A 25995-nucleotide genomic window follows, 5' to 3' on the forward strand; every position below is an offset into this window, starting at 1 on the left:
AGGCGCGCTATTTATAGGGGGCGACGTGCTGCACGGCTCGGTCTCTAGCTCCCTCTTCACGACCTTGTAACCGGCGGACTCCAGCGGCCCCTCACAGACAGGCTCACGTGGGATATCGGGGTATTTGTACATTTTTTAATCGTAGTCCAATGGCCCCCTGCATAGGCGCTGCCTGATGACGCGCTGTCTCCTCCTCCCCCTCCCTCCCAGGGCTTGAGTGTCGGGCTGGCTGGCGGGGCGTTGCGCACGGGGAGAGCGCGTCGTTCGGTGGCTGTCTTGGGTGCACCCTGGTGTGAGCCATGTTTCGAAGTCCATCTACTGAGCCTGAGGTAATCATTCAATAACGAGACGTCATTGATGAAACTGTCATGCTAATCTGCTTCCTCTCCTTTTTGTCCTCTCTGTCGTTTCCTGCGCCTGATGCGCCCCAGCGCGCTCGCCCTATTTGGCCTTCCCTGTCTAAAACTGCTTGCCCAGGACCTCCGCAAGTGGCCCTGTTCTCCTCTAGTGTGTGGATAGTATAGGGGGAAGTTAGCCATCTTGCACTTGCTGCCACCTTGTCCACAGATTAGTAGCGGGGTTTGCTTGTAATGGCACCATTTGGGTTCCCTGCAGCCTGTGCCACTTCTCGCACACGAGAGGTGAACGCGGACTGTGGCTCTTCGGCAGATGTTAGGTGTTTGTGCACGGACACTACCTCTAGTATAAGGAGATAGGTACAAATACATCACGATTTGGGGTGTTAAAAACACCAGGGAACGCTGTAATTCTCTTCCACTTCTGTGTGCGCAATGGTTAGGAAGACCGAGAGCGCACAATCCCGTTTCCATATGCAAAAGTGCTGTATCCAGAGCTCTTGGTTGCATGGATGAGACGGCCCCCTGCGTCTCTGGGTTATCAATAAGACCTTATTCTTTGTTTGGTTTTGTAGCTTTATATTGTTGTTAACTTGTATCAGTTTATACAACTGTATATCTTGTATCATTTGCCATTTTTCTGAAACATTTCTAGTTGAGTGTTTTCAGTTATACCTGCTATAAATGTATGATCAAAAGGGTCTAATCTCACTTTTTTGTTTTTTTTGCATAACATAAAAATTAAATTCAGAAACAAAGGTGTGTTTATTTAATTGTACAAGGAAAGATGATTGTGTGTTAAGGATGTTTGATCCAAATAATAATAAAAGGTAAATTGCTCTATAAACACCATTATATATCCAAGTTGATATCAAATAATTAATCAACAGGTGCTAGCTGAAAATTCAACATAAAGTGAAATTCATAAGCAAACCTTTCTGCACACTAAAAGTAATTAATAGTAAATTAAAAATAAACATAGTTTTATTCAAAACAAATGATTATAAAATATATAGTAATCAGACAACATCCATAAAAACAGCTTATAGTGAGATTTTCAGCATGAATACAATCCCCAATACAGGGTAGTAAAAATTGATTCCATATGCAGGGACACTAAATATTCAATGGCATAGTTGGTTAATACAACAAAAAGGTGTAAAGTGGTACTAAACGGAAGAGCTGCTTATAGTCCAAAATGTCCAAATCTGTGTAGTAACAAATAATTGCCTTGCATAATTTTTTTTTCCTTGATTTGCAATCAGGAGGCTGCCATCCTTATAACCAGATATTTGTTCAGGAGTACACTGAAAATCAGTGAAGGTTATCTGAGATTGCCATTTCTTAAAAATCATCCTCAGGCGATGGTGGATCAGTGAGCAGTATAGGAAAAATGTAATCCATATTACCAAGACGTATCCCAGAATATCCTTTAAAATAATCTTATGGTAGTCAATTTACAGTGTATCTGATGGTAAATATTGTGCTGGTTAATCAGCTAAGTCACAAATATTAAGTTTTAATTGTTGCAGTTAGTCGCAGTGAAATAAATAGCTAGTAGGAAATTAGCAGTGTATAGTAGGATACGTTCTTGTTAATTATAGGGGTATCATTACCTCTAGAAGTGTCAGGACAACTAAAGTTGCCCAGCCTTTCTCCCTTGCACCATCATCGTTTACCTCTCCCACCACACCTTCAGACATCTGGGCTGAAATGGACTGGTGCAGAGAAGACTGGCCCGAGACTCCAACACTGGAGGTTAAGAGGGAAGCTAGGAAAAACACTTTGCTTTTCCGGGCTGTGGCGCAAGACTCGCATAGCTCGTCTCTGCACATCTCGTGCTCCTTGTTGTGTTTCACGCCTGTTATCAAGTTTAGTTTCTAGCCTTTTGAACACCCATAAAAACTCAGTCATGCAGTGATTATTCAAGTGCTCTCTGAAAACCCACCACTTCAGGCAAGCTTATAATATTCTTCAACGACCCTCTTAACCTAGTCAGGGTCGCCTATTACCACCCTTTACACAGTTCACACAAGACAATAACCCTATGACACCCTTGACCAACATTGCAGTGTGACTGGCTCATATAGCATGCTGCACTTTTTACATTTGCACTCCAGCTGGAGCAATATGTAGCACTTAACATAATGTATCAAACTACCATTGTCCCATAGATTTTAAGCTTGTGAGCCAGGCCTTCTTACCTCTCTGTATTACCCAGTATGGTTTTATTACTGTGTTTGTTCCCAATTGTAAAGTGCTATGGAATTTGTTGGCGCTTTATACATAAATGTTGCTGATGATATAAATAATAATTATATTGGCAAAAAGAGCACCTAAACTCTCAACAAATAAAGCCAAACAAGCTGTAGCTTTACACCTTATCAATAATAAAATAAAATCTGCACTCCTGGTTAAAATTAAACCAAGCTGTTCTTTTTTCCTGGAACTCAACACTGAAATATTTTGTCTTGGGGCTTCAGCTCCACACATTCATTGGGGGTTGACCGTATAAACCAAAAAAAAGCAGCATACACATTCCTAACAGATTTCTTTAGGGTTTTCGGCTTACACCCATTTTCAGAGGCCATTTTAAAATTACAATTAAGCAACTCTCCCATTTCTAGCCAGGAGTGCTTCTTTAAAGGTCGGTGTGCAGCGACCAGGAGGGAATGTATTGAGAGGAAGGAATAACATTACTTGTAGAAAACATGGCACATGAACCAAAAGGGGTTATATAAATTTGTAATTTCTGTTTGACTTAAAGTAAAATGAATACAGGCTTAGTCACAGTGAATCAGGCACAAACAGTATGTAAAAAGAACTAAAAGCAAAGTGTTTTTTTTACTCATCTAAATATTGCCATGAAATATTTTGTGGTTCTCCTTTTGGCATCAATCTATCTTTCCAAGATAGTAAAAATCAGGATTCTACACAGATTTTCATAATAAAATCTTCATTTGACATACTGTATATATATTTGTGCTAATTTGCACGGTCTTGAAGGAAATGCATAGGACAATATAGGTAGTGCAGCAATGCATACGAGTTTGAAAACTAGACAGCCCCTGTATTTATTGGTGTTGGAGATGTGGCCACTATAATCCCACTTTCTGTAGTGTAGGGTGTTATTGTCTGGTTGTCACCAAGCAATAACTACTAAAGGGCCATTTGAAAGGAGGGGCCCCCTGATTTTTTTTTAAAGCCAAGATTGGGGAGATCTGTGCCCTCCTTCCCACATAGTGATAGTTAATGCCAGTGGTCTGAATGCACCCAAGAAGAGAGCTAAAGCGCTGAAATCTTTACAAGCCGACATTGCACTAATAAAAGATGCCCATTCTACTTTACCCCTGTTTCTCAGTAGCAGACACCTCCCCATCCATGCTTTGTTCAGTAACCGTTTACACGTTAAGACAAAAGGAGTAGCCAATTTGTTTGTAAAGCTTTTGCCTCTACTAGATGTGGAGATTCATAGGTTGGAGAAAGGGAGATGTTTTCTTTTGAAATGTAAGATCTTTATCCAGTTATTCACTATTTTTAATATTTATGACCCTAATCCTGAGCCAAACAGCCTTCTTTGAAGCAACAATGGAACAAGTAGATTCTTTGCAAGAAGGTATGACGATATTTAGTGGAGACTTCAAATGAGTGCTATATCCCTCGAAAGACATATCTTCTGGGAGGGTGAGTCTTTCTGACCATCCGCAGGATAAGCTGTTCTTTTCATAGCCACCAGCTGGCTCATGTTTGATGAATTCTCCACACAGATACTAAAGATTACACATTTTATTCACATCCACATGGGACTTACTCCATGACTGATTACATTCTTCTTGACCATAGACATTTACAGATGATACAGGAGACCTCAATTGGTCAGGCAGCATGGTCAGACCACATGCTAGCCTCTGTTGACCTCTCCACCATTTAAACATTGTTAACATAACATCCTGGAAATTGAATGAGTCTCTGACAAGAGACACTTTGTAGGTTCCAACTAGAGGAGAACAATGATGAGTACTTAGAGCTCAATAACCCTCTAGATTTATCTAAATGTACCATCCGGAAGACAAATGTATTGTACAGGGGAAACACATCCAATTGGGAACCCTACTTAAAAAAAACCAAAAACAAAACAGAGGCCCAAAGAGAAACCATACTACAGAAAATCAAAATAATATAAATCTCCCATAAATCCTCCCACTCCAGGGACAGGTTTGCGGATCTAGTGGCAGCAAAATTGTCCATTAAATAATTTATTATCATATTGAAAGTGTCGCAGCAGGTGTTTTCACTGACATAGTAAGCCAGATAAAATGCTAGCTAAGACCCTTAAAGCTCGGAGAGCGAGCTCATTTATTCACTCCATCAAGGAAAAGGTGAAAACTCTTCATGAAACAGGCAATATTGCCTCAGCATTTTGCTCTTATTACGTCAAACTCTATCATTTAACTGGAGATATGAGCAAAGTCAATTAAGCAGTCAATCATTAGTGCATTTTTAACTAGGGTCAAGGTCCTAAGAAGCTGTTTACACTTATGGAACTATAGGTAGAAATTTCCTCTATCCCCACAGGTAAAAGCCTGGGGCCTGATGGCTACAAGACCTTTAAAGACAATCTGTTGTCACTTCTATTAGAGGCATGTAACACAGTCTCAGACTAGGTGCCTTTCTCTAATTAGTCCTTAGAGGCGCATATAACTGTCATTCCTAAAGAAGGAAGGACCCATTCATATGCCCCCAGCTACTGCCTTATTTTTCTCTCCTTAATGTTGATGTGAAATTATTCACCAAAATTATGGTGAAGAGGCTGAAACTCCTGTTACAAAAACTCATGCACGGCAATCAGGTGGGATTTGTACCAGGCCACAAGGTTCAAGACAACACAACAAAGGTGTTCGATCTCATTTACTATTCACTATATGGACAAAAGTATTTGGATGCTTGACGATCACATCAACAGGGACTGTAATGACATCAGATACATATACTTTAATATGGAGTTGGTCCCCCTTTTGCAGCGATAACAGCTTCCACTCTTCTTGGAATGCTTTCCACAAGATGTTGGGAGTGTTTATGTGGGAATTTGTGCCCATTCATTCTGTAGAGCAATTATGAGGTCAGGCACTGATGTTGCACAAGAAGGCCTGGCTCGCAATCTCCATTCCAGTTCATCCCGATAGGGTTGAGGTCAGGGCTCTGTTCGGACCAGTCATGTTCTTCCACACCGAACTCATCAAACCATGTCTTTGTAGTCCTTGCTTTGTGCACTGGGGTACAGTCATGTTGGAAAAAAAAGGTCCTTCCCTAAACTGTTGCCACAAAGTTGTAAGCATAGCATTGTCCATAATGACTTGTTATGCTGAAGCGTTAAGTTTGCCCTTGACTGGAGATAAGGGGCCTAGCTCAAATCCTGAAACACCGCTCCATACCATTATCCCTCCTCGTTACTGAACACAGTGATGTTGTAACTGATGAATTAACATAAATTGAAAATGAATCCTCACTTTTTTATGCTGCTAACTAAAGAGCAAATAAAGATCATAGTAATGTAGCTATAAGAAAATCTTGCTACTGTTTCATATGGTTTTAAGGCATGTAGTAATTTTTTTTTTTTTCTTCTCTTTCTGGCCACGGCACCCCTCGGAGCCACGGCACACACTTTGGAACCTAGGCCCTAGGCGATTGAACCCTGTACTGATCGGCCTGGGTCTGCTTTAGCATTATGGCATGGGAGCCCATGCTATCTGTTTCTCTGCTATAGTGCCACAGCTTAACCAACCCTAGTACTGGCAGCCTAGTGCTGGCAAAAGTAAAATCGGGGGAACCCACACTTTTTGGCCCCTGATTTTATTAGTACCAGCCAAGGCAAACCAGGTTTTAAAGAGGTCCGTGTCATTAGAGCAGCATAGAGGTGCAAGGGATGTTGTAGTGTCTCGCTTACCCTTCCTTTCTGGATTTTTATTTTTTTAGTAATAGGAGTAACATCACTGTTTTAAAGCTGCACAAACATCTGCATTTTAGTAACCTGATTTTTCCCATAACCAGTGACTCAGGGTCTGCTTCATGCGGCCATTTCTTTTTATGGATCTCCTTGAAAGAAACTTGTTGGCTATTAAATCTGGTTTCACATTCTGTAGTATCCTGGTAAATCCTAGTTCTAAAGTGTGGTTTAGTGTTAATTATGATATAAAGGACACTGCACTGCATTTCAGCATACCTTTAATTAGATCATATATCTGAGGTTTGTAAAGATAGTTGTATTGTTCCTCTAAAGTTTATAACAGAAACAGGTTGTCTATGTAATATGTGTAAAGCTTTGTCATTAGCATACTCTGAACCAAAGATGTAATGGCTCTTCCACTGCTACATAAAGACATTGGTGTATGATGGGTCTGTATGACATCCTAAGCACATACTGCTGCATAAAGTTCACAATTTGAATTGATTTTCTCATAAAACTTGGTTGAAAGGCCAACATGTTAAGATGTCTCAGATCTTTAGGTGTCTGTGTGTACAGTTATGGTAAATTTTTATTTAGAAACCGGTTATCTAGAAAGGCCAATAACAGAAAAGTCAAATTTCATACATAGGTGTTATGTGTGCCTTCTGCTGTTACTGTGAGAAGCACAGCTAAACAATTGAGTGGATTGTTGTATTCAAATATGCCAAGGATATTTTATAAATGTAATTTAGTACTTATTTAGGCATGTTTCTCCAGATTTCTGTACCTTCTAAAATGTCCTTTAGTGATACTAAATCAGCTGAAAAAACCATAGCAATTTAAAAAAGGGTACTGGAGTCCTCTTATCACACTTATATTGCATAATTTTGTTTCCTTGTGCTTGGGAGGAGTACTGCCTAGTGTCTGTTACAGGGATATGAATGGATGTTCATATGAAACAAACACAAAGTAATTGACATTAATGCACGTGCAAATGTGGTCAGCCGCACCACTAAAATCTTTTCTATTTTTTTCCATATAAATTTGGTAGCTTCTCACTCTTGGCTGGTAACCTCTATAGAAATTTTGCCAGACATGTGAACAGATGTCCACCAGTAGGAAAGCATCTACATTTTTGTGTTTCAGATAACCAACTTTCATTTGTCTTAGTTATTCAAATATAGAAACGTACAAACAAGAATGTAAATGTGGATACACTGATGCTTGTAGCCAATGGAGGGGTCCATTTTCATATATAATAGTGCCATTTTGCTTGCAAAATGCCTAATACTGGCTGTGTGCACTCTTAATGGAGGAAATTCTTGCCCCCTTACACTGTTGACTCTTGAGGCAGATTAACATCGACACCCCCTATCATGTCCACTTTTATCAGTGCTGTTTGGCTTGGAGAGTATATGTGCTGGTTCTGTTTTTTTAAAATTGCATTTGAATGTGTTTCATACTAAATTTAAAGACTTGTTGAGAATATATATATTTATATATATATATAATTATTGTAATCCCCACAATTTTAAGGCGGGAGCGCTTAATGTAGCAAAGACTGTACCATAAATCCTTGTTTTTAAATTTTTCTTTTGTGACCCTTTAAATTATGCAGTAACTAATTATCTGTTTGGAGTTTGTATGCTCTCCCTGTGTTTGTGTGGGTTTCCTCCGGGTGCTCGAGTTTCCTCCCACACTCCAAAAACATACTGGCAGGTTAATTGGCTGCTATCAAATTGACCCTAGTGTCTTTCTCTTTCTCCCCCCCCCCCCCCCCCCCCCAATGGGGCAGGGACTGATGTGAATAATACCCCATTCATACTGCATGAAAAACCCAAGTTTTTGCCGGGGCAAGCCCAGATGACCCGGGTTTAGGCGCAGTATGAGTGGTGTCAATGGAAAATCCCGGGTCTGAAAACTGGGGATTTAGACCCGGGACTTTTTGTGGGGTATATCCTGTGTCGGCCCTGGTTAGCCTGCTTTATGAATGGTGCGACCCGGGTTTTTCAACCCAGGTCTCACAGAGAGAAGCTGATTGGGTGTCTGGGACGCTTGAGGATAACATCATCATTATACTGCTGCAGAAGGAGAAGCATTGAGAGTGTGTCACATTGGATGGAAGAAGAGGTCAGAGAGTTGCTAAATATCAGAGGGGAGGAAAAGATAAAAAGACAAATTACAGGGACTGTAAAGGATGCAATTGTTTGTTCAAACATTGCAAAAATCATGACACAACGCGGAATAAAGCTCAGCCAGCAACAGGTTGTGAACAAATTAAAATCCCTGCGTAAACAATATGTAAAAGTCCATGAAAACAACCGTCGGGAAAAGTGGTGCTGCAAGAATGGAATGGCCGTTTTACGAACAATGCAACATGGTGTTTGGAAATTCAGCACTTTCAAATCCCATTGCACCATCTTCATCTAGTTGCCGGGATGCTTCTACTCCTCCACCAGAAAGCAGTCAGTCTAGCCAGATCGCAATGGTGATTAGCGACGAGTCAGTACACGAACATGCTGATTTGGAGTGGTCCAACAGTGCAAAAAACGCAATCAGTCTGTCTGCAGATGAATTTCAAGATTCGCAACCTTTAGCATCAGCACAGCCTGCAGTAGATACGCACTCCTTGCAAGAGACACAACCGTTGTCAGCCAACCAACCTTTGCAATCACTGCAGAGCACAATGTTACGTTCAAACAGTAAGTTTCTTAATTGGTAAATGTAATGAAATAAATTAAATTAATGAAAGTGTAACGTTAATAAACTAGCAACTAGGCACAACTAGAACTATAAAACTACACAACAACTACATCTATACAACAACTACATGTTCACAACAACTATATCTACAAACCTACAACTACATCTACGAAACTACAACTACTAGACTCCTAAATTAAACATACAAACACATTAAAACATGAACACGTATATGTTGCAGTGTGAAGCTATTGCGCAGGAGGGAGGAGGCCTAAGCACATATCTGCTTACAATACTGCTATTTAATTTTGTAGCAATATTCTGTCATCCTCAGTGATCCTAAAGTTTGTCCTTTCTTTTTCCCATTTCTAGTTTACAATGTTCCTAAAAAAAGGAAGAGACCAAATAAGATGGAAATAACTACCAAAACCATGACCACAGTGATGTTAGACTACCTAAAGGAAATGGATACGGCTATGGCTACCCAAGAGGATGTACATCTCCAAAGATTCATGGACAATGAATGCAAGCTCCAGGAATCCTTTATAACCCAAATCATGGGTATGCAAGAGCTTATTCTCCGTGAGAACTGTAAGTGTGTGATGGGCTACCTGGATCGACTCCTGCCAAGAATGCAGGGACATGCAAAACCGCCATACCAAGTAGAGGCGCCTTACCCTGTGTATCACAGGCCAACAAATGTTCCTCCCCTAACTGGGGTACTCCAATAAACACCACACATCATCAAACACAAATGGCTACACATAACCTTGACTACCCACCTACTAACCATAATCAAGAATATCCAACTATTGTCCATTACCATGAGAACACAGCAAGTCAACCAAATCAAGACTACCCACATTACCGACAGTTGTAGGTAATGAAATAATGTTGTGGACAATTATAATTTTGTTATTGTCTGAGTGTAAGGCAACAATATGTATATTGTTATTTAAAGTAAAAAATGTTTTGTGATCTAAGCAAACACTGAAAGAAAGTGTAGACTTGTGCTACTGTTTGCGCACATGGGTGCGCAAACAGTTTATATAGGTACAATATGTACCTATATAAAGTGCTGAATATAGGAAGTATGTACAATTTAACAAAGAAAAAAACAATTTGAATAAAAATATTTTCTTTACTTATCTCTTGTCTGCTCTACTCAATAATGGAGGACAGATTGGCGGTGATGGTGGTACAAATGAGTTTTGAAGAGGTATTTGTGCGTTCTAACTCATAACTCGTAGAGTCCACAGAAGCACTGACAGTTCAGAGTCCTGTACATTCCACTCTGGTAGAAACTGCTCTTTCTGTATTTCACAAATATTGTGTAAAATACAGCAAGCAGCAACTACATGGGGCATAAGTTTGGTGTCAATGTCATTGCGCTTCAATAAACACCGCCAACGTCCTTTCAAGCATCCAAAGGCATTTTCTACTACCATCCGTGCTGAGCTGAGGGTATGGGTGAAGTGAATTTGTTCCACAGACAGTTGATGTTGCTGTGTGAAGCCCTACATCAACCATAGCCGCAGAGGGTAAGCTGCATCCCTGATGAAGTGTACTGGGATCTCCACACCAGTCACGAACTTTGATTTCTGTGATAAAATGTAACACATTAAATTTCATTAGTGTTTTACAGAGAATATTGGAACATTTACCACCTATTAATATTTCAATCTATAATGTCTAGCTCCAAATTAAAAGAACATGGACACGCTGCCCAAATGTTGGTTACAGAACAAGATACACCTGCTGGTATATGTTTCAAGTGTATGTTTGAAAGCGGAACATCTAGAGAGGAACAAGTGCAGTAAATAAATACCAAAAAATACATGAATGTATTACCTAGCTCCTAGGTTCCCAAGCTGTGCGCCATGGCTCCCAAGGGTGCCGCGGCGCTGTCACAGGGGTGCCGTGGACAGGAAGAGAAGAAAAAATAAACAAAACAAAAAAAAAACTTACCAATCCGGCGGCATCCTCCTCCCTCCTCGAGTGTGACGTCATCACGCCCGACTTATTCAGTGAGAAGCGGCAGGAGAGGGGATGCTGAGTCCCGAGCGTCGCCGGATTGGTAAGTTTTATTTGTTTGTTTTTTCTCTTCCTGGCCACAGCGGGATGCAGAGGGGGCAGAGCGAAGATGCAGAGGGGGCACAGCTAAGATGAAGGGCACACAGAGTGTGTGGATGCAGAGGGTGCAGAGTGTGTTAGTTGTAAATTATTCTTCCAACAGAAATATAATTGAAAAAATTTATAAAAAAATGATTTTCCCTTGGATTTATGTGTATTATTTTTGCATATAACTTAATAAGTATTTCTGTCCTGCCTTAAATACTTATTACGTTTTTTTGACTACTTATAAAACGGGACTGCTCGGTAATTATTTTGGAAGGGTGCCTTGAAAAGATTATGGAGACTCGAAGGGTGCCACGAACTGCAAAAGTTTGAGAACCACTGACCTAGCTGATGAAAACATCATCCAACAAAATATAGATATTTACCCCTCTTGGGCACAACCAGCCATCTTGTCTGTCCTCTGCAATCTGGTACAGTTCAGAACTGATACAAAAAAAAGGGAAAGAATATGGAGGATACACTACTGCTCAGATATGTGTGATGTCAAAAGAGATTTATTACACTCATGTATAAAACTTAACTTTTATTGACTGTTAATTGCAGCAAAATATAAAATAAATGATTATTAAAACCAACTGTGTGCTTTAAAATCCGCCGGCTGATTTTTACCATCTATTTTATTTGTGGGGGAACCACTAGCCGCAAGACAAAATTAATAAAGCTCTGTATACACACCACTTATATGTGTTTATAGCATATATTGACTAGTAATTGAAACCTTCATGTATAAATAGTTATACTATGCGTAGCATTTGTTGCAAAGGCTGTGTCCAAACTCATATATAAGGATAATAATGTAGATAATTAAAGATCATGGAGTGGCAGACATTTATAACTGACCAAATGCCATAGATTGGGTGAATTTGCTTGATAAACAATTCACTATAGTGATTGTAGACATGCAAAGTAATTATTATAGGTATATATTATAAGTTGCTATAGGTCTTAATTATAGATAGTATTTCTGTCTGCCTGACCATTGTGCCTGCTAATCGCCAGGGCTATTAAAGTAATCAGATCTTAATGGCCTGTGAGTAATAGGATAACTAGCCAGTAAAGCCTTTGTAGTCTGAAATGCTACTATTCCCTAAGGCTAACAAGCCCGTTGGACCGCTGGTAAGTATCAACCTAAAATTTTATATTCGCATGTCTTGCTGACTGCCTGTCTGTTGCTCCTGGTAATCTTTGGGGCTAACGGAGCTAACAGATTCCAAGCTTCTAAAGTCCTTCTTATATTGATATAGACAAAAAATCAGTCAATGGAACGCTGACGCGCGTTTCGCTCTATGCTTAATCGTGGCAAAGCAGACACTGACCTGACAGCTGTTAAATACCATCAGTGTGGGATTACGGAGTGACGTTACATACTGCTCTCAAATGGTAACATCATTGACTCTAGAGACATCCAATCGGGTTACTGGTTCATTTTGGAGGACTCCTCCTCCATATCATCTAATTGGTTAGTCGTTACCATGTCAACCGTTGTAACGGCATTGAATGAAACATCTATTACTTTTCAGGATCCACATCTGAGTTTTGGCATTATTAGAAAATACCGTTATATTATACGAGATCTCCCATAAATCATGTAGGTCCATTGCATTAATGATACTATCGTATCAGCCACTATGTCATCATTAAATGAAACATCCATTTCTCTTCGGGATCTGCAACGGAGTTTAGGTATTGTTACATAATGTCGCTATGCTGAAAGATATCTTCCACGGTTCATATGGACTCACTTAGACTGATGTCTGGGAATTTTCCCGATACGATCGCAATTCAACCGTGGAAGATATCTTTCAGCATAGCGACATTAATGCCAAGATGTTACTGATGATACAATTTGAGAGCAGTATGTAACGTCACTCAGTAATCCCACACTGATGGTATTTAACAGCTGTCAGGTCAGTGTCTGCTTTTCCACGATTAAGCATAGAGCGAAACGCGCGTCAGCGTTCCATTGACTGATTTTTTGTCTATATCAATATAAGAAGGACTTTAGAAGCTTGGAATCTGTTAGCTCCGTTAGCCCCAAAGATTACCAGGAGCAACAGACAGGCAGTCAGCAAGACACGCTAATATAAAATTTTAGGTTGATACCTACCAGCGGTCCAACGGGCTTGTTAGCCTTAGGGAATAGTAGCATTTCAGACTACAAAGGCTTTACTGGCTAGTTATCCTATTACTCACAGGCCATTAAGATCTGATTACTTTAATAGCCCTGGCGATTAGCAGGGACAATGGTCAGGCAGACAGCAATACTATCTATAATTGAGACCTATAGCAACTTATAATATATAACTATATTAATTACTTTGCATGTCTACAATCAGTATAGTGAATTGTTTATCCAGCAAATTCACCCAATCTATGGCATTTGGTCAGTTATAAATGTCTGCCACTCCATGATCTTTAATTATTTACATTATTAGCCTTATATATGAGTTTGGACACAGCCTTTGCAACAAATGCTACTCATAGTATAACTATTTATACATGAAGGTGTCAATTACTAGTCAATATATGCTATAAACACATATAAGTGGTGTGTATACAGAGCTTTATTAATTTTGTCTTGCGGCTAGTGGTTCCCCCACAAATAAAATAGACGGTAATAATCAGCCGGCAGATTTTAAAGCGCACAGTTGGTTTTAATAATCATTTATTTTATATTTCGCTGCAATTAACAGTCAATAAAAGTTAAGTTTTATACATGAGTGTAATAAATCTCTTTTGAAATCACGCATATCTGAGCAGTAGTGTATCCTCCATATTCTTTCCCTTTTTTTTGTATTTATGCCTGTTAATATGGTTGCACTCTCCAGACCATGACATCAATAAGCAATGTGAACCATGGTATTTTTATTTAGGAGAACATGCTCAGTAACATTGGTGCGGTAGATGTAGAATTCCCTCCCCTATTTCTTTTCCCGTTGGACAAATAATACAACAGTTCAGAACTGGCCAGAACTCTGGCATCATGGGAAAGTCCAGGCCAACCAATAAAGACATCTGTGAAACTGAAAATAAAATGTGTACCTTTTTGTTTTAAAATACACATCATAAGACACAGTCACATTAAACTAAAAAATGATGTTTATCAATAGTTGTGGTCAACTACAGCCTGCGGAATAATGGAATGCCAGCCTTTGCGGTTGTAGTAATCCGCAGGGTTGTCTGTGGGGTCTAATGATAGGGATGTGTATCCCGTCGATTGCTCCATATCCACGTCTCAGGAATCCAGTGATGGTGTCATCCAGTCGCTGTCCATCAGGTAAGGAGATGAAGCGATGGTAAAGAGCTTCCAGCAATGCCTTGGTGACTTCATGCACTAGAGTGCAAACTGTGGTTAACCCCACTCCAAACTAGCAGGAGATTGTGCGGTATTCGCCAGCGGTAGCATATCACCACAACACAATTGCTAGTCTACTACTTGGTGCAATGGGTTTTGAAGTGCTGACTGTATCCTCTGTATGCCCCTCCTACAAGCCAGTTTAGATTTTGTGCCCGAGGAATTGGACACACTTTGAGCTTCCCCAATAAATTTAAATTTTATTTTCACAACTTTTGTTAAGTTTTTAGAGAAGCTCAAGCCTGAGGACAGAAAGGTTTGTTCTGTCTCTTACCTTCATCTGCACTGAGGGATCCGCCAGGGGGACCCAGCCCATCTCACAAACGGATTGAGTCTTGGGATCCCAGCAAAAGAGACCATTGTCTCTAGGTATCGCACCGCAGCTGCTGAAGCTTGCATCTGGTTACCGCTGCTATAACCCGGCGAAGCCAGGCAGCAGGTATAGTATAAGCCAATTCCTCCCACTTGTGGGAGGATCAGCGTTAGTAAGACAGGGGCAGGCTGTGACGCACTAAGCGGAAGAGGCGGAGCTTAATGCCGTGGCTGTGAAGTTCAAAAGTTTCCTCTCCAGCATGCTAGCTCCAAAGAGGCATACTGTAGTCTCTCCCTGCCACATCAGCAGCATCACTAAAAGCCCTTGAACAATGGGGATAGAGCATTGAGTTGCAGTAACTGTGAGTATAGTGTCACAGGTCTAGATGCTGCTTGTTCTGACATGCAGTGTATACCAGGTATGTGCATTGCAGCTCATATCCTCTCTATCTGCTTCTCCTGCTTTTTTCCATTGTTTGCCCTGTGTTTGTATGTTATGAGACATGGCAGGAAAGGGGGCAGCTAAGATTTCTGAAAAATATACAGTATGCAGAACTTGTTAAGTTCATTTCAGGGCAGAGTGATCTTGTACAGTACTGTGAAAATTGTATTACTTCTGTTACCACCCATTCCGCCCACCCTCAGATCGAGGTGACCCCGGTATGGGTAGCTCAGATGGGCGGAGCTATGTTGGCATTAACAGCTGAGCTTGCCGCTTCTAGACATGAAAGGGAAGCATCTAGGTCACAACTTGAGCCTGAATGGGCCCAGTCTCTGGCTCACAGGATTGAGCTCTTAGCAAAGTCTGTAACCCTGGCAGCTTCAGGGCCCCACTTCACTTTAGTGACTAAAATGAGAGGTTTGTCTGTCATATTACAGTCGGATGAATCTGATGTCGAGAAGCCTCCTCCTTTGGAAGAAGGTGTCTCCAAGATTCAGACGCAGACCTGATACAGGAAGGGTCGGAGTTAGTGTCACATGGGCTAGAAGCTTTGATTATAGCAGTCCGCCAGGTCCTTAAAGTTGGTGAGCCTGACCCAGGTTCCTCTCAGCCAATGTTCTTCACCAACAGGTATAAGCCTGCTATAAAGTTTCCTGTGTATGTTGAGCTAGAGGAGCATTTTGCAGAGGCATGGGAAAAGCCAGATAAAAGATTCTCGGTGCCCCAAAGTTTATTGGCATCCTATCCCTTCCTTAAGGATAATAGGAAGGACTGGGAGTCGGCCCTTTTAGTAGACTCTTTGGTGTCTAGGTTGTCTAAGAAAATTACCTTACCAGTTCCTGGAGCTCTATTATTAAGAGATTATTCAGACAGAAAGCTTGAATCCATTCTTAAAAATATATATGTTGTAGCCGGAATACAATTGCGGCCTATTATGGCTAGTGTATGGGTCAACAAGGCTGTAGAGGAATGGGCTTCTCCGCTCTGGACTGGTATAGCTGAGGGTAGAAGATTTAGTAAGGTTAACAGACCATATTAGTGAAGCTGCCTCCTATTTAGGTGAAGTAGCTAGAGACATGGGTATGGTCAGATCCGGCATATCTGCTATGGCAGTGGCAGCTGCAGGTATCTCTGGCTCAGACAATGGCAGACTGATGGGGGTTCTAAGAAAGGAGTAGAAGCTTTACCTTACAATGCAAAGATGTTGTTTGGGGAAGAGTTAGATGAATTCCCCAGGCTACAGGGGGAAGATCCTCTTTTTTGCTTTCAGCTACTCCTAATCCATGTAGAAGCTATGCTGCACAATGTTTTCGGTCCTTTCAGACTTCCTCCAAATACAGGAAAAGATCCAGAGGAGCTACCATATCTTCTAGGGGATTCAGGGGCACAGGTCGCTCTGCTGCCACATCCTCTTCGCAGGAGAGTAGATCTAGTACTAAGCCCTCCGCATGACGATCTTAAATCCTACCTGGGGGATCCCAGAGTAGGAAGCCGCCATTGGGATTTCTCTCAGATTTGGAGAGAGACCTGTTCAGATGCATGGGTGACTAGCCTGGTCACTCATGGATACAAGATAGAGTTCCGAGAGATTCCTCATTGTCGGTTTTTCTCAATCAGGCTGCCAATTTCCACAGAAAGGTGCCTACTTCTTCAAAGGGCTATTCAGCAAATTCTGGACTCAGGTGGGATAATACCAGTACCGGATTACTCAAGGGGCACGAGATATTATTCCAGCCTTTTCCTGGTACCCAAACCTAATGGGTCGGTCAGGCCGATCCTCATTTTAAAGAATTTGAATGCTTTTCTAAAAATCAGATTCAGAATGGAGTCCATTCGATCAGTAATTGTAAGCCTGGAGGAGGCTGTGTTATGGTATCTCTAGATATAAAGGATGCATATCTATATGTCCCTATTTGGCCCCCTCACCAAAGCTACCTCAGGTTTGCGATACAGGACAGGCATTATCGGTTCCAGGCCCTTCCCTCAGCCTGTCCTCTGCTCCCAGAGTTTTTACCAAAATAATGGCAGAAATGATGACATTGCTTCTTATTCAAGGGGTTATGATCACCCCATACCTGGATGATCTCCTTATAATAGCTCCCAGTCGGGAGATTTTGCTCAGAAAGTTTTCTCTAACTCCTCAGCTGTTACTAAAACACGGATGGGTGGTCAATTTTGAAAAAATCAAGATTGATTCCTTCCTAGATACTAAAATTTCTTGGGATGATTTTGGACATTGTCCAGGAGAAGGCAGTGGCCATCCGGAATATGATGGGGGAAATATTAAAACACTGCAGGGTGTCGTTTCACACATGTACACACCTCCTAGGGAGGATGGTGGCCACGCTCAAGGCCATACCTTTTATGGAAGGTTCCACTTTCGGACTTTGCAGCTGGGCTTATAAAGTCAGTGGACAGGATCTCATCTGTTTCTACAACAGTTAGTAACCTTGCCCCAAAGACAAGGTTGTCCCTAACGTGGTGGCTAAAGTCAAGCCATCTTCTGAGTGGTAGGATTTTCGGTGTATCAAACTGGACCCTCTCGACCACAGATATGAGCCAGAGAGGTTGGGGAGCAGTGACTCTAGGTCACACCTTCCAGAGTCGCTGGTCGCGGCAGGAAAGAGTTCTACTAATAGATTCTACGGAACTCGGAGCAATATTTTACGCTCTTCAAAGAGCACAGTCCCTTCTTCAGGGAAGGGCTATTCAAGTGCAGTCAGACAATGAGACTGCTGTCGTATATATATAAATCGCCAGGGCGGAACCCGCAGCAGAAGTGCAATGAACGTAGTAAGTCACATTCTGCGCTGGGCAGAGAATCATGCCCAGGTGATATCAGCCGTGTTTATACCAGGGATAGAAAACTGGGAGGCAGACTTTAGTTCTCCAGGACATTCTGCAAGGGGAATGGGAATGGGAATTGAACCCAGAAGTGTTTTCAGTCTCTAGTAAGTAAATATTGCGCTTGGACAAGGGATCCAGGGGCAGTGGCAATAGACGCATTGACAGCCCCATGGAACTTCCAATACAGGTATGTGTTCCCTCCATTCCTCATGCTTCCTTGACTTCTCAAGAGAATCAGGAGTTCAAGGGTAAAGATTCTCCTGATAGCGCCGGATTGGGCCCACAGAGTGTGGTATTCTCTAATTCATGACGACCCTTGCCCCCTGCCGCTAAGAAGAGACCTCCTTCTGCAGGGACCACTAGTTCATCCAGATTTACAGCGCTTGCGTTTGACGGCATGGCTACTGAAAGGGCTATCCTAAGGTGCAGAGGTTTTCCTTCTACAGTCATTACAACTATGATTGCTGCAAGAAAAGAGGTCACATCGAAGCATTACCACAGAATCTGGAAATCGTATATCAAATGGTGCGAGGGTCATAAGTTATCTACCTCAGCCTTCAAAACATCCAGATTTCTCTTGTTTTTACAGGCAGGTTTTGAGGCAGGCATAAGATTAGGATCCTTGAAGGTGGAGGTATCAGCCTTATCTATATTTTTTCAACAAAAACTGGCTATTCTCCCGGAGGTACAAACCTTTTTACAGGGGGTCTTGAGATTGCAACCTCCGTTTGTTGCACCAACTATGCCATGGGATTTAGAGTTGGTGTTATCTTTTCTTCAGTTCTACCTGTTCGAGCCTCTGGAATTAACAGAAATTAAATATCTTTCACGGAAGGAGGTCATATTATTGGCCTTTGCTTCGGCTAGGCGTGTATCAGATCTCGGTGCCTTGTCATGTAAATCTCCGTACCTAGTGTTTTTTTTAATAACAGAGCGAAATTAAGATCAAAGCTGGGATTCCTTCCAAAAGTTGTATCAGCTTTTCACAGTAACCAGCGGATAGTGGTTCCCATACTGGAGGATAATTCTCCATCAGTCCATTCTCTGGATGTGGTTAGTGCACTAAGAATATATGTGAAAAGAACGGCAACAATTCGCAAGACAGATGCGCTGTATATATTAAATGACACAGCACGGCCAGGGTGGCCTGCTTCTAAGCAGTCCTTAGCACGGTGGATACGTCTTACTATCCATCAGGCTTATGTGGCTTCATCTAGAACTCCTCCGCCATCTATTGCTACTCATTCCACTAGATCTATGGGCCCTTCTTGGGCAGCTGCTAGAGTGGTTTCTATTGAGAAATTATGTAGAGCAGCCACTTGGTCTGGTCGACATAACTTCTTGCGTTTTTACAAATTTGATACTATATCGGCTTCTGACTCTCAATTTGGCCATTCAGTATTACAGGGCTCCCAGGGCTCTCCCTCCCGCTAGGGTTGCTCTTGGACGTCCCCATTGTCAAGACTTCCAGTGTCTCCTATGGATGAAAGAGAAAACAAAATTTACTTACCGGTAAATGTCTTTCTCTGATTCCATAGGGGACATTGGACGCCCTCCCTGCGCTGGGCCCCTTTCCTGCCATGTTTCACTTATGTGTGACTAATTCTGTCTATATCTTTCAGTTACGGTATCTGGGATTAGGTTTGATAATCTCTTTCCTGAAGATCATTTAAGAGTCTCTCCTCGGGCATAGTACTAATCTGGCTTGCAGGAGGGGCATAGAGAGGATATAGTCAGCACTTCAAACAAAACTTTTTTGTGCCAACTCCAAGCGAACACCCACTCTATACCCCATTGTCAAGACTTTCAGTGTCCCCTATGGAATTGGAGAAAGACATTTACCGGTAAGTAAATTTTGTTTTCTGAAGTTTGACTGTTTAGAAAGTGCTGGGGTTATGCAGCACATAGTGAAATGTCCCACGTGACATACAGAAGTGTGCCATCCACTGCTGGTCCTCAAAAGACTCCACAGTAGACCAGAAAGCTTCTCCGTGGCTGTGTTCTCTGGCACACATTGTTCAGTTAGTTGCAGCACTGAATTTCAATATGAAGGAAATGCTGGCCCTGAGAAAAGCTCTCCTCCTGTGCTTATACACTGAAATTACACTGTGCAAGGTAGCGCAGTGTTAGCAGCTGATTAAAACAGCAAATAAACAAAATAAAACATGAGCTCTGGGCTACATAATAGGGACTCGTCGGGCCATGATTAAAGCAATACTGTGAACAGTTACCTCCCACTTTGACCTCATCTTTGTGTGCAAGAAAACTAGTCCCCTTTAAATGACCTCAATATAATTCGGCTGTGATGACTGACACTTATTGCCAGGGCAGACCCGTGTTCATTATGAATGGGGCCGACACGGGAAATTCCCGGGTCCAAGGTGCAGTGTGAATGGGGTCTCTGAGCTGGGGCGCTCTGTGCCTCGGCAAAAACTTGTGTTGAAAAACCCGGGAAATTGCAGGGGCGTTAGTATAAAAGCGGTATGAGTTCTCTGTGCAGCGCTGCGGAATTAGTGGCGCCATATAAATATAAATGAAGATAATACACACTGCAAGCAAGTGCAGGTTGGAGAAAATAGGTACCTTGAAAGTCTCTTGAAGCTCCTATTATACCCTCTCAGTGTTACACCACCCCAATTTGGAGTCCACTCCATGTTACTTTCACAAAACCATTACTTTTTTACTAGAAACTGTTTCAGGGGTTTACAAAAAATAATTTGAGCGACTTTTAAAAAGGGTGTAATTCATGCACTCCAGATGCTGGTCATTTTATTGAGGCAATCATGAAGTTTATACTGGTAATAAGCTCACACTAGTACATTTACCTGTCTTTTAGAGGATATGGTTTTAACCAAATAAATGAATAACTATGCTATACTAAAGCAATGTCCTGCTTATAACGCTATTATTATTTTTTTTTATTGCATGACATCTCGGCAAACTACCTTAACCTTAATACACACTGCAATCTGGTTCTTTGGCATGTCACAAAATAACTAGAAATGTGTTCAATTTGTCCATGTGCATTGTCATTCAGGGGTAAATGGACAATTGCACAGTGTTTCTATTTTCTTAACTGGCTATTATTGCTTTGGCACAGTGTGTTTAAGCAATGTGCTGTTCCTCCTTCTGCCTCACCTGTGTCATCGGTTAGACACTGACATCTACGCTTATGTTTTTGAATGCAAGCAACTTTTTATTTTTATTTTGTTCGGAAGCATCTTGAATTTTTTAGGAGGTTTAAAATCATTTGGTGGGGAGGGGAGAATTTAATGGCACGCAATTTTGTATAATATTGTGACACTAGTAAAAATCGAAAAAAGTATACTTGGTATTAGGGGGGGGGGGGGAGGGGTTGAATTCTCCCTTAGAATGATTTACTGATATTGTGTGCTTAGAGTAACTGAAAAATAATAAAGTACTATAATAAACTTTCCAAAGAGAATACATCCCCCGCCCATAAAAAAAAAAAAGCTAAAATGTTATTGCCAGTGAAAGCAACTTTTTTCAAATGCAACAGTTCTGTGATTTATTGTGTTCATGAATAAATCCACCATAGAGATGTTTATTTGCTTATATTAAACAGGTGGGTGTCATGGATGATACAAGTGTGGAGGGGGTATTGGGATGGAAACAACATTTTAACATGAAATAAAAATATATAATTATTACATTATAGTTTATTGTGAGTTTGAGTGCATCTGTTTAAGAATGTTCCTTTATTTTTTATTCTCCTTTTTGCTTTAAGAAGATGATGGGAGGGCAAGGATTGTAGGGGGAGAGTCTTTACTATATTTCCCCCCTCGCCCCCACATTTCTATTGTAATGGAGAGTGGGTACAACTGTATTAATAAGCTTGGTGATCGACAACTAACACCAACAGTCAGGGTACCTTCTCGGCATTGTGGGACTTGTCACACTCATCCCGGGCACTATAGCAATGTTAGCAGTGGGTTTATCTGTGTGATTGAAATGGGAAGCTGATGTACTACTCGTGTGCGTATATGGTTTTTATGTAAAAGCATTCGTGGTAGGAAGAGGACTTAAGTGCTGCTGGTGGAGAATTTAGAAGGTCCCTGAATGCTCCTGGGGAACCCTGAGTGGCAATCTGATTTGACTCTTTATTCCTTTTTTTTTGTTTTAACAGAACATGTCAATAAAGACTTCAGTGGGGTGTTTTATGCTCTTTTTTTGTTTTCTTTCAACATAGTAACTATATTTTCCTTCCATTTTTGGCCTGCTGTTAATGAACTATGTAATCGTCTTCAAGCTTGCTAGGTATAGCTTGTTTTTCATATAATAAAGAAGAATGCCATGCTCCTAATGGGTTGGTCGATGACCTCCATTAATACATTTGTAAGGTCATTGCCTGACCTGGAAATGAAGAGTCCACAGATACATAATTCAGTTTGATTGTTAAATGTGGTGGAAAACCACATCAGTGCAGTTGGTCTGAATGCATCTAGAGGACAATGGTTGTACACTGACTTATCTTGCAATTCATATTGGGAACTTAATGTGCTTAAACAATTTTGGTACAATATTTGCATATTTACTGCTGATAATACTTTTTCTGACCGATAGCTTTATGTAATAAAAATGTGAGAGACATGCAAGCAGAATATTTACATGGTTTTCCAAATGGAACATATACAGCAGTAGTGTCTTCCTTGCTGCATATTTCATTGATGTGGGGACAGCATACTTTGCGCAACATAGTGGTCGATGGATACCTTGCTGTTGATATTCACCTGGCAGTATACACTTGACGCTTTCCATTTGGATCTCACTGCAAATATTCCACTTGTGTAGACAAGCCATAGAAGGTTGGAAATGAAAACCTGATTCTTTTTTTGAAATACTTTCACTGCAACAAAATCCATTGGAGCATCTCTTGGCAATAGTTAACTCATGTTTCTTGGTGACTACATAAAATATACTTTTCTCTTACAGTCTGTCGCAGCAAGTTTAGTAATTCTGCCTTTGCCTTAAATTAAACCATGGAAAAAAATTACATTACACCTCGGAAGACACACTATTTGCGCAATAAGGTATTCTCCAAGTTTATCCTTGTTTAACTGCATCCTTGCATGTGACTTCAAAACGCATGTGTATTTGAGTTATATACTTGTTGTGTTGGTACAATACAAAATGGACATTTGCCAATTTAGTATTTTAATTCTTTCAGCAGAGCAAACATGAAATGGACTCGGAAGAAACTAGCTTGCCCACACAAAAAATGTCATTAAGGGACAAGTATTGTCAGACTGACCATCATCACCATGGCTGCTGTGATTCAGGTACACCTGGCTATGTGTGCACTGATTAATGCGTTTGCTGATGTTAGACGTTTTGGCCCTGATTCATTAAGCAAGTAAGCCAAGAAAAGGAGGACATTTTCTCCTGGACTAATCATGTTACAATGTAATGCAATGCAAATGAGTTTATGTTTTGCACATAAGTTAAATACTAGCTGTTTTTTCATGTAGCACGCAAATATTTGATAGCCTTTTTTTTTTTTTTTTTACACTGAAATTTAAAGTTGATCTAGGACATGCCCTACCCCTAATATAGTCTGCCATTATATTTTAAATGTACCTCTCCCTCCAATGCAACATGATTTGCCAACATGCAAGGTTGCTCCCATTTCTTTGCTTTACTTTCCTTAATGAATCAGGTCCTTTGTGTTTTAAAGAGCACCCTATCAGTTCTCAATGTAATATGGAAGGCATGTGTGCCCCCCCCTCTAATTTATATATATATATATATATATATATATATATATATATATATATATATATATATATATATATATATATTATACACACACACACACACACACACGGAAATATCTATGGATTTTATGTGTTTTCCCCATGTTCACATGGGTTTCCTTCCACAGTCTGAAAATGCTGGTAGGTTATCTTGGTGTATGTGGTTGGTAGAGAGTTTAGTCTGTAAGCTCTACTCGGACAGATTCTGATGTAAATAATTAAACATTAACTGCAAAGCGCTGCATAATATTTACTATAAAATAAACTATAGCGGATACCAACTCACTAAACATGTTTATTAATAACTACTAGAAATGTTTATTTAGGTAGTTATAGACTTGTGTGGTTAGCTGGGGTGGTTAATTATAATGAAGGGGACATGTTGATGGGGATTTTTCGGAGAGGCGGATGATTAGGGGGGCATTGGTTTGGAGTAGGGTACTGTGGACACTGATGGGTGAATGGGTTTCAGAAATTAGTAAGCATACAGAATAGACTTGCAGAATACAGGAGTGTTATGAAGACGAGCATTGAGGTGGGGGGGATAGAGCAGGGTTGTGATGTGCATTGAATGGGATGTAAGGTCTGTAAGAGGGTGAGCTGTTTGGGTGGGGGGATGTGTTTGGTACACTTTTTATTAACTGCTTCCAATTAGCTTTAAACATATGGTGAAAATGACAAATTTATTTGATCTAGACAATTCTGTATATATTCGTATACATAACCCTTGTTGTTTATTTTGAATTTGACACTGTATACACTTTTTAAATCAGAAAATGAAAAGAAATGGCATTGAAAAAAATTGCCACTTTAGACTTAATGTTTGGTATCCCAGCCTTTGTTCAAAATAACTGCAAGTAACCGCTTACTAAAGCCATAGATGAGCTTCCTGCACCTCGCTACTGGCAGTGTGATCCACTCTTCTTGGGAAAACTGCTCCATTTGAAAGGTGCCCTTCTTCCAACTTGCTTCTTCCATTGATGGCCACTTCAGAACAGTCCAGCTTCTTGTCTTGAACCATTTCTTGGGTGCTTTTTTCAAGTCTGTTTGGGGTCACTGTCCTGTTGGAAGTCCCATTACCTTTATTAAGACCTAGCGTTCTGACACTAGGTTCAGAATTGTGCTCCAAACTGGCCTGATAATCTCCAGATTTCATGATACCGTGCACACTTTCAAGGCACCCAGTGCTAGATGCAGCACAGCAGTCCCCAAAACATCACTGAAACAACACTACATGTTTGACTGTAGGAAAGGTATCCTTTTCATTTTGCTTTCTGTAAACCTAAGGATTGATGTGCTTTGCCAAAAAGCTCTAATGTGAATAGATCAGATTAGAGCATGACAGGACATTATCCCAGAGGGAATTTGGCTTGTTTAAGTCTGTTTTGGCAAACTCCTGTTACACATTCTTATGCCTCCCTCTCTCTTTGCTGTGGGGCCCTCCTGGACCTCCTACTACATAACACCCTTTCATTTCATTGGCTTTGGATGGTGAGAGTTAAAACTGTAGTAACTTGTGCCTGAAGGTCAGCTTGAATCTGTTTGGCATTTGATCAAGGTGCTTTCTCCACCATTTTCGATGGAATCTTCAATCACACTTTCTCTTTCCAGCGAGGCTGATTACAGTGTCATGGCACTTACACTTCCTAATATTACCAACAGTGAAAACTGGAATATAATGTTCTCTGGAGATTGTCTACAATCTGCGCTACAATCTCAAGACTACAAATCAATCTTCTGTCCGACCTCCTCAGACAATTTTCTGGCTTTCTTTTCTCCATGCTTATTGCCTAACAACAGTAACACAAAACAGTAAAATGAGTCCTTTTCTTATTCAACTGCATACCAAAGAAATACATATGTGGTTGCCAAAATATTTTTTCCATTTCAAACATTTTGTGGAAGAAATGATGCATTATTAGAAAAAACTACAATGTGCCAATATTTTGGAAAACACCCCCTGGTGTGACAATTCCCGGTTCTATCTCATGAAAATATCTTGACCTAATCAAACATCAGTGGACAGATTAAATAATCTGTTGTAGAATAAAGATTCACCACTAACATATGTTTTAGTGGCCTTTACGACATGCCTGTGCAACCCTTTCAATTACTTGAGTCTA

General features: G+C 40.7%; 1 protein-coding gene across 5 annotated transcripts in view; it reads left to right on the forward strand.

The window, feature by feature from the left end:
• Window positions 1-200: 200 nt before the first annotated feature.
• ZNF800 (zinc finger protein 800) overlaps window positions 201-25995 on the forward strand; it is a 51632-nt gene continuing 25837 nt past the window's right edge. Inside the window, exons 1-3 of one of the 5 annotated variants that reach the window (XM_075208918.1) lie at window positions 202-329; window positions 23052-23149; window positions 23287-23398. In XM_075208918.1, coding sequence (XP_075065019.1) covers window positions 23099-23149; window positions 23287-23398 — 163 coding nt within the window. In that variant the 5' untranslated portion in view covers window positions 202-329; window positions 23052-23098. Of the gene's footprint in view, window positions 330-23051; window positions 23150-23286; window positions 23399-25995 lie in introns of all 5 variants that reach the window. The other 4 variants (XM_075208920.1, XM_075208921.1, XM_075208922.1 and 1 more) reach the window with 4 other exon arrangements.

The sequence above is a fragment of the Mixophyes fleayi genome, chromosome 4 (genome assembly GCF_038048845.1).
Source record: "Mixophyes fleayi isolate aMixFle1 chromosome 4, aMixFle1.hap1, whole genome shotgun sequence".
Taxonomy (NCBI): Eukaryota; Metazoa; Chordata; class Amphibia; order Anura; family Limnodynastidae; genus Mixophyes; species Mixophyes fleayi.